At 44.8% G+C, this 10,000-nt stretch overlaps 1 protein-coding gene across 28 annotated transcripts in view; it reads right to left on the reverse strand.

The window, feature by feature from the left end:
* Window positions 1-10,000, reverse strand: part of LOC126999702 (insulin receptor substrate 2-like) — an 89,500-nt gene that overhangs the window by 59,643 nt on the left and 19,857 nt on the right. The window contains exon 1 of one of the 28 annotated variants that reach the window (XM_050862463.1): window positions 2,701-2,836. The exons of the other annotated variants lie outside the window; for them this stretch is intronic. Within the exon in view, the coding sequence (XP_050718420.1) occupies window positions 2,701-2,766 (66 nt within the window). The 5' untranslated portion in view covers window positions 2,767-2,836. Of the gene's footprint in view, window positions 1-2,700; window positions 2,837-10,000 lie in introns of those variants that run through there. 28 annotated transcript variants of the gene reach the window in all.

The raw sequence follows: 10,000 nt of genomic DNA on the forward strand, positions 1-10,000 counted from the left end.
GGTGGTAGAGGGGGGAGGAGGGGGGTAGAGGGGGTCTAGACTAGCTATATATTTATTTATAGTATACACAAGACATGTCACCGACCTCGCCAGCGCCACCAGTCTGTGTGTGTATGTATGTATGTGTGTGTGTGTGTGTGTGTGTGTGTGTGTGTGTGTTTTCGTTCCCGCTGTCGCTGCTGCATCTCTCTCTCTCTCTCTCTCTCTCTCTCTCTCTCTCTCTCTCTCTGTATAGTCATGACACATACCTACATACATATCTACACACATATCTGCACATATACATCTACACACACACACACACACACACACACACACACACACACACATACCAAACCCAGTATTAATAACATGTCTGTCTGTCTCTGTCTGTCTGTGTCTGCAGCCATATCGGGCCATCATGAACCACACTCCAAAACAGCTCGTCTCCACCACCACCACTACCACCATCACCACCAAAAAGTCAACCACATAATTACAATATGAACTGAAAAAAAGAAGCGTAAAGACATCTCGTAAAATCGTCAACCAAATTATTAGCGAGAAAAAAAAATCATATGAAGAACTAAAAAAAAAAAAACTATATAATGAAAACGAGGAAACCAAATAATGGATAAACAACAACCAATCAACTACCAGGACGAAAAACAACAACCAAAACAACCATGAAAACAAAAACAAACAATAAAAACAAGACAATGAAGTATACCGAATAAACAAACACATTACAACACAGCCAGAAAGAGCAAAACTACTACAAATTACACGTACTTGAATATAGGTACAGCTTCACTTACATAACAAACCTCTAACCTACTCTAAAGGGGCCTGGCAAGGGTAGGGTGGGTGTATACATTTCTGGGGGTCTGATTTTCTGCCCTGTTTCTGCTCCTACGCCTCCTCCTTTGGGCCTCTCTTACCCGCCTTACATGTGCCTCAAAACAGCGGTCAGTAGGGACAGTAGGAGTGGTCAGACAGTCGGTAGGAAGAGGAGGAAGAGGAAGAGGAGGAGGAAGGGACAGTCAGTTGAGAGAGATGAGAGGAAAGGGAGAGGCGTAAGGGAGGGAGCCTGGGAAGAACGAATAGAGAGAGAGAGAGAGAGAGAGAGAGAGAGAGAGAGAGAGAGGCACGTTGGGGGCTGTGTGTGTGTGTGTGTGTGTGTGTGTGTGTGTGTGTGAGATCTTGCTGGGAGGCCAAAAAGAAGGAGGAAGAAGAAAAAGAGGAGGAAGAGGAGGAGCAAAAGGAGAGCGAAGAGGTGGTGTTGAAAGTGAGAACCAAAGAGAGAGAGAGAGAGAGAGAGAGAGAGAGAGAGAGAGAGAGAGAGACTGACACCCTACATGAGGCCCCACACTCTCACTCTTGGGTAGCCGGCACCGAGAGAGAGAGAGAGAGAGAGAGAGAGAGAGAGAGAGAGAGTTCATAGGTCGGTCACTGATGCAAATTCTCTCTCTAACACCCCCTCTCCTCCCCTTCCTTGTTACCCTGCCTGACCTACAACAAAAACAATAACAACAAAAACAACAATAATAATAATAATCATAATAATAGGGGGGACTATACCAAGCATCCCCCCTCCCATTCTTCCCTCCTTCCCTATCCAGTTAATACCTTGCCTGACTAGTATTTGGGATAGGGAAATACTATCCTCTCTCTCTCTCTCTCTCTCTCTCTCTCTCTCTTACACACACACACACATGATCTCGGCGTGAATCAAGACACTCCTCTCTCTCTCTCTCTCTCTCTCTCTCTCTCTCTCTCTCTCTCTCTCTCTCTCTCTCGTAAATACCTGCCATGCTTGCTCACTCGCTCACTCACTCGCTCACAAATTTTCTCACATGTATAAACGTAGGCTCCTCCTCCTCCTCCTCCTCCTCTTCCCTCTCCTCCTCCACCTCTTATAGCACTTTGCACCTTGTATCACCTTACAGAGAGAGAGAGAGAGAGAGAGAGAGAGAGAGAGAGAGAGAGAGAGAGAGAGAGAAATGTAATCAGAAGAATCATATTAAGGACTAGAATGAAAAGTAGTAATTTGTTATTGAGAGAAGAGGAGGAGGAGGAGGAGGAGGAGGAGGAGGAGGTGAGGACGAGATACTTATAATTGAAGAATATTTACTCCTCCACCTCCACCACCACCACCACTACCACCACCACAACAAACAACAACAACAACAACGCTAATGAACTAATTCGTCGATGATAAGAAACAAGAAAAAAAAAAGAAAAAAAAACGAAGGTGAAGGTCAATGGATGACTCAAGAAATTAATAAAGAAAAAAAAATGAAGATAAAAACACCACCATAATAAGCTCTTGATGTCAACGGGAACACACACACACACACACACACACACACACACACGGACTGACCACCAATACGGGAAACTTGTTGCAGTGGTGAATAACTCCACACACACACACACACACACACGGACTGACCACCAATACGGGAAACTTGTTGCAGAGGCGAATAACTCAACACACACACACACACACACACACACACACACACACACGGACTGACCACCAATACGGGAAACTTGTTGCAGTGGCGAATAACTCCACACACACACACACACACACACACACACACACACACACACACACACGGGGACCAACAATACACCAACTTGTTGCAGTGCGAACACACACACACACACACACACACACACACACACACACAAACACACACACTATAACATTACCATTTTTGTCGTCGTAATGATCTTGATGATTTCTGTTATGATGACCATTTTTACGGTGGTGGCCATGGCTGTATTGCGTCTTGAGGAGGAGGAGGAAAAAGAAGAGGAGGAAAGAGGAAGAGAAAAAGAAGAAGAGGAGGAGGAGGAGGAGGAGGAGGGAAAGTAAGATGATGGTATGAAGAGGAAGACGAAGAAGAAGAAGAAGAAGATGAGGAGGAGGGAAAGTAAGATGATGGTATGAAGAGGAAGACGAAGAAGAAGAAGATTGAGGAGGAGGAGGAGACGTAGGTGACAGAATACACACTAAGGACACCAGGAAAAACAGACTTATAGTAACAAACAAAAACACGGACACTAAGGAGGAGAGAAAGGCAGGACGGTAGGCAGGTAGATAGTTAGGGAGGTAAACATATAGATAGATAGGGAGGGAGGGAGGGAGGTAAGGGAGGCTAGATAGGTCAGGTTAGAAGAGGATTGCTAAGGCTAGGCTGGGATAGGATTGGATAGCTTAGGACTGGTTGGAGAAAGCAAGATTAGATTAGGTTTGGGTAGGATAGATTAGGTTAGGGTACGATAGCTTAGGTTTGGATAGGACAGTTTAGATTTTGAGAGGTCTTGGTTTGGTGAGGTTAGGTTAGGTTAGGTTAGGATAGCTTAGATTTGGATAGGACAGCTTAGGTTAGTAGAGAGGTTAGGTTAGGTGAGGTCAGGTTAGATTAGGATAGGTCAAGCTAGGTTACGTTAGGTTAAGCTAGGTTAGGTTAGGATAAATTAGGATAGCTTAGATTTGGATAGGACTGCTTATGTTAGGAGAGAGGTTAGGTTAGGTGAGGTCAGGTTAGATTAGGATAGGTAAGCTAAGTTAGGTTAGGTTATGATAGGTCTAGGATAGTTTAAAATAGGTTAAACTAGGGTAGGTTGGGATAGGTTTAGCTAGGTTAGGTCACGATAGGGCTAGGATAGTTTAGGACTGGTTAAGCTAGGTTAGGTTAGGATAGGCTTAGCTAGGTTAGGTTACGATAGAGCTGGGATAGATTAGGATAAGTTAAGCTGGATTAGGGTGAGAACAGAACAAGATCAAAACAGGTATCGTGGAGTCAACACAGACCAGCCAACACAACGCAGAAACACTAACAACACAATCTCAAATAAGTTAGGAGCTGAGCCCTTCACAAGTATCAGAGTGCTAGACAGCCACGACACGAGGGTAGTAGAGTCCAACCAGCCAGCACCAACACCCCCAGCAGCACCACTAGCACCAGTACGAGGCGGACAGGGCAGCTAGGGGAGCGAGCAAGCGATGGGCAGACCCGACCAGGTGGAGAGGACACGTAGCTGGTCGTCCAATCATGGGCCTTATATCTCATTAGGAGTGATTTGGTGCTTCCTCTCTCTCTCTCTCTCTCTCTCTCTCTCTCTCTCTCTCTCTGTGTGTGTATGTATGTTAGTTTCAGTCTCTCTATCTATCTAGTCTGTATTCTTAAACGTTTTGGTACATCAGTTCGCCTATTTGAAAAGCTGGGATTCTCATGGACTGCTTTGTGGTTCCCCAGTGATTGTTTTACACGACTCAATTTGGTGCTTCTTCTCGCTGTCTCTGTGTCTCTGTGTTAGTGTCTGTCGCTCTCTATCTAGTCTGTATTCTTAGTCTTGGTACCCCAGTTCGCCTATTTGAAAAGCTGGGAATCTCATGGACTGTTTTGTGATCCTAATGACAGCTCAATACGACTTCTGCACGATCAACGTTGTAGGGCTTTTTTTAGGAGCAGCGAGTAACGGGCTTTTTTTGTGCCCTTGAGCTGTCTCCTTTATTGTGAAAAAATAAAAATAAATAAACAAGTAGCCACCCGCCATGAATACCCGGTTAATCTTCTCTTTCCCCCGTCAAAAGGCTCTCGTAGAAGTTGCATCCTAGTGATAGTTTTACATGACTTCTGAACCATGAACGGAAAAATCCCTATCCCCCATGAATACCCAGTTAATCTTCACTGGTTCTTCTTCTTCTTCTTCTTCTTCTTCTTCTTCTTCTTCTTCTTCCTCTTCTTCTCCCCCTCACACATCTTCATTTACGCCTGTCACTTCCTCAAAACAGTTACTGCTTCTTCTTCTGCTTATAACTCATGAATCACCACCACCATCATCATCACCACTGCCATCATCACCAACCCTGTCACCACCATTACACCCTCCTCCTCCTCCTCCTCTTCCTTCGTCCTTCCCCTCTTCCTACATCCCTCTCCTCCCCCTCCTCCTCCTCCTCCTCGTCCCTTCTATTAGCCAATCTCTACTTCCTTTTGAGTCAAATTTTCCTTCCTCCTCCTCCTCTTAATCAGTCTTCCGCCCTTTCATGCCCTCTCTCTCTCTCTCTACTACAACTACTACTGCTACTACTGACCCACTTCTGTCCCTCCCTCTCTCTCTCCCTCTTTCCTCCTCCTCCTAAAATGACAAGTTTTTTTTTTCCTTCACCATCAGAGCCATCCACGACTTCCTCCCCTACTACTACTACTACTACTACTACTACTACTATTAGTACTACTACAACTTTTCTTTGCATGTGTTTAAAGTTATTATCTTGAGGACCCACTGCAGGATAATCATTGATTCTCTCTCTCTCTCTCTCTCTCTCTCTCTCTCTCTCTCTCTCTCTCTCTCTCTCTCTCTCTCTCTCTCTCTCTCTTTACGCTCCCGCCAGTGACCTAAAGCTGTCCAGCCACGTCGCTTACACCCACTATCGTAAAGGCGTGTGTGTGTCTGTGTGTGTGTGTGTGTGTGTGTGTGTAGTAGGTGGGTGCTCTCTCTCTCTCTCTCTCTCTCTCTCTCTCTCTCTCTCTCTCTCTCTCTCTCACACACACACACACACACACACATTCATTACCTCTTGTTCCAATTAGCGTTATATATGAGTTCATGTATTCGTTGTAGTAGTAGTAGTAGTAGTAGTAGTAGTAGTAGTAGTAGTAGTAGTAGTAGTAGTAGTAGTAGTAGTAGTAGTAGTGGTGGTGGTGGTGGTGGTGGTGGTGGTAGTAGTGGTGGTGGTGGTGGTGGTGGTGGTGGTAGTAGTAGTAGTAGTAGTAGTAGTAGTAGTGGTGGTGGTGGTGGTGGTGGTGGTGGTGGTGGTGGTGGTAGTAGTAGTAGTAGTAGTAGTAGTAGTAGTAGTAGTAGTAGTAGTAGTAGTAGTAGTAGTATAACATATGATTGATGTGGAAAAGATAATAAGTTGAAGCAAATAGGAAGAAAGAAAGAAAGAAAGGAAGGAAGGAAAGGAAAGAAGAAAAAGAAGTGGAAAAGAAAGGAAGTAAGGAATAAAGTGGCAAAATAAAACAAAAAGAAGGAAGGAAGGAAGGAAGGAAGAAAAAAAGGAAGACAGGAGGAAGAGGAGGAGGCGGGCAGCTTTACACGTTATTTCACTAATCTGGGAAGGGATCACCACCTCTTCCTCCTCCTCCTACTCTTCCTCCGCCTCCTCCTCCTCCCACACTTGCATGATAGCCCATTATAGATGCATTGATGGTCTTCCTATTCAGAGTGACACCCTCCTCCTCCCACACTTGCATGATAGCCCATTACAGATGCATTGATGGTCTTCCTATTCAGAGTGACACCCTCCTCCTCCCACACTTGCATGATAGCCCATTATAGATGCATTGATGGTCTTCCTATTCAGAGTGACACCCTCCTCCTCCCACACGTGCATGATAGCCCATTATAGATGCATTGATGGTCTTCCTATTCAGAGTGACACCCTCCTCCTCCCACACTTGCATGATAGCCCATTATAGATGCATTGATGGTCTTCCTATTCATACTGACACCCTCCTCCTCCTCCTCCTCCTCCTCCACGCTTTCCTTTTCCTCTCACGCTCTACCACATTTCCGTCCTTCCTCATTTCTGCGTCTCCATTTCAGTCCCCGCCTTCATCTCCGCCTAGAGATCTGAGATGGCATATACACTTCCTCCCTCACAACCTAACCTAACTTAACCTAACCTAAACCTAACCTAACCTAACCTAACCTAGCCTAACCGAACCTACCCCTAACCTAACCTGACCTAGCCTAACCTAACCCTAACTTAACCTAACCTATCCCCAACCTTCCCCAACCTAACCTAACCTAACCTAACTTAACCGAACCTAACCTAACCTTAACCAAACCTAACCTAACCTACCACTAACCTAGCCTAACCTAACCTACCTCCATGCTCACAACAGCTATTTCCAAAGGTAAAAAAAGGGATCAACTGGGTTCAAATGAGTGGGTTTTTTAAGGTTCATGGTACAGAGGAAGGGTCAAACTACCACATGGGTCATAAATCCCTGACAACAGCTATTTCCAAAGGTCAAAAAAGGGATCAGTTGGGCACGGAGTGTTTTTTTTAGGTTCATGGTACAGAGGAAGGGTCAAACTACCACATGGGTCATAAAACTAACTCTGGAAATGGCTGAAACTCCTGTGAAAGTCTCGTCAAATGTGTGTGTGCTTGGGGGTCAAAATGTTTATGAATACCTGCGTTTGTTTATTACATTATCTAGGGTCATTTACTGTGTTGGGGTCTCTCTGAAATAGACTGTCTGGGTTAATGTTTTCTAATCTATTAAGGATTTCGAACACATTCACTAAAATTTCGGCGAACAAACACTCATAGTTGACAAGGCTTTCATAGTGGCTTGGTGGGCATTTCCAGGGGTAGTTTTATGACCCTGGTGGTAGTCTGGCCCTTCCTCTGTACCATGAACCTAAAATCATACCCATCTGAACTCTCTCTCTCTCTCTCTCTCTCTCTCTCTCTCTCCAGCCCCCTCCTCCTCCTCTTCCTCCTCTTTCATCATTCTGAAAATAGATGTCGTATGATGTGTGTGTGTGTGTGTTTGTGTGTGTGTGTGTGTGTGTGTGTGTGTGTGACGCTTGCTCATGCTTATCTGAATAATACGCACACAATCTCTTACTACGTCTCTCTCTCTCTCTCTCTCTCTCTCTCTCTCTCTCTCTCTCTCTCTCTCCAACGCACAAATTCTAGCCCGATTCTAGTTAGATGTACCCAAACACACACACACACACACACACACACTACATCAACACAAGGATACAAGAAACCAACCAGAATAGACAGACAGACAGACGGACAGACAGACCTTGCTCGCTCCACAGAAACAAACAATGTACAGGATAACAATATAATCTTAATCTCTCCTTTGACAGTAAACAAACACTATCACTCATTAACTCTTGATTGGTGTTGTCAGACGCTTCCATCTCTACATCAATGGCCGAAAAGGAGATCATTTTAAGCAATAGTTATGTGAAGGGTTGTTCCTACCTACACAGAATTTCCTACCTACACAGAATTTCCTTCCTACACAGAATTTCCTACCTACACAGAATTTCCTACCTACACTCAGAATACTTTAATACCAAGACAGAACTTCCTACCTACACTCAGAATACTTTCCTACCTACACTCAGAATACTTTCCTACCTACACTCAGAATACTTTCCTACCTACACTCAGAATACTTTCCTACCTACACTCAGAATACTAAAACGGGTTCTAATGAGTGTTTTTCGATGTTCATGGTACAGAAGCCTCGTCAAACTCTCTCCAGGATCATAAATTTCGCCTCTCAAGTCATCAACTATTTCCAAAGACCAAAAAGAAGATCAGTCAGGTTCTAATGAGTGTTTCTTTAGGTTCAAGGTACAGAAGAAGGGTCAAACTACCACAAGGGTCATAAAACTAACAATGGAAACGCCTAAAACTCCTACGAAAGTCTTGTCAGTTATATCCAAAGACCAAAGAGAAGACTGATCGGGTTCTTTAGGTTCAAGGTACAGAAGAAGAGTCAAACTACCACCAGGGTCATAAAACTACCCATGGAAACGTCTAAAACTCCTACGAAAGCCTTGTCTAATATGTGTAGCTACTTGGACGCTAAAATGCTTAAAGATATATGACCCATTGTCCTTAGCGATAATACGGTGATTCCTGGGTCAAAGATCAGAACCGAGCCTATTACTACTTAACCTAACCTAACCTAACCTTACCTAACCTAACCTAACCTACCTTTCCTTACTTTTTTACTACATAATCCAAATGCCCTTTCTAAGCCTTATTAATTAGTCCCCCAGCATCCTCTCAGACCCCTTCCAGTACCTAGCCTACCTGACCTTTTCCATACCCTTTTCCTCACTCTTTTCTTAGTACATGATCCCAGTACCCTTTCTAACCATACTCCGGCAACCCTATAGTCAAGCCCCCGACCAACCCGCCTGAACATAACCAACCCCAGGAGCAAGCTTGTCACCCTACGCTGTATCAGTTATAGAACACTCACGTTTAGCTAAGACCAACTGCCTCACTCCCTCTCTCTCCCTCCGTCTCTCCTCTGGCCCTTCAACCCCAGGAGCAAGCTTGTCACCCTACGCTGTATCAGTTATAGAACACTCGTTTAGCTAAGACCAACTGCCTCACTCCCTCTCTCTCCCTCTGTCTCTCCTCTGGCCCTTCAACCCCAGGAGCAAGCTTGTCACCCTACGCTGTATCAGTTATAGAACACTCGTTTAGCTAAGACCAACTGCCTCACTCCCTCTCTCTCCCTCTGTCTCTCCTCTGGCCCTTCAACCCCAGGAGCAAGCTTGTCACCCTACGCTGTATCAGTTATAGAACACTCGTTTAGCTAAGACCAACTGCCTCACTCCCTCTCTCTCCCTCCGTCTCTCCTCTGGCTCTCTCTCTCTCTCTCCCTCTCCATCTGTCGCCGCTGTTGATTGGCTGGCTACCAAATGCGCGGCTCCCGAAACCCACCAATGACGAAGGCTGTTGTGGTGGTGGTGGTGGTGGTGATGTTTTGGCCGACTAACTGACTGACTGGCTGGCGAAGTGCGGAGGAGGAAGAACAGGAGGATGGAAGGAAGATAGAGAAGGGATGGATAAGTGTATATGTGGTGGTTGACTGACTGACTGACTAACTGGCGGAGTAAGAAAGTGGAGGAACAGGAGAGCGAAGAGACGAAGAGATTGAAGTAAAGAAGGAAGGAAAGGAAAGAAATAGTAAGATGATGGCGTTGACTGACTGAACGAATTGAAAAGAAGAAGGAAGAATACGAGAGAAAGAAAACAAGTTAAAAAGGAAAAGAAAAAAACAGAAAATAAAGAAAAATAAAATGTTAGAGGTTTGAGAAAGAAAAAATGAGAGTAAAGAGAAAAAAAAAATATGAAGAGGATGAAGCAAGAGGAAGAGGAGGAGGAGGTAGGAAAAGGATGCATTGGAGGAGAGGGAGACAAAAAGTGAGGGAGAGAGGG

Source organism: Eriocheir sinensis, chromosome 17 (genome assembly GCF_024679095.1).
Source record: "Eriocheir sinensis breed Jianghai 21 chromosome 17, ASM2467909v1, whole genome shotgun sequence".
Taxonomy (NCBI): Eukaryota; Metazoa; Arthropoda; class Malacostraca; order Decapoda; family Varunidae; genus Eriocheir; species Eriocheir sinensis.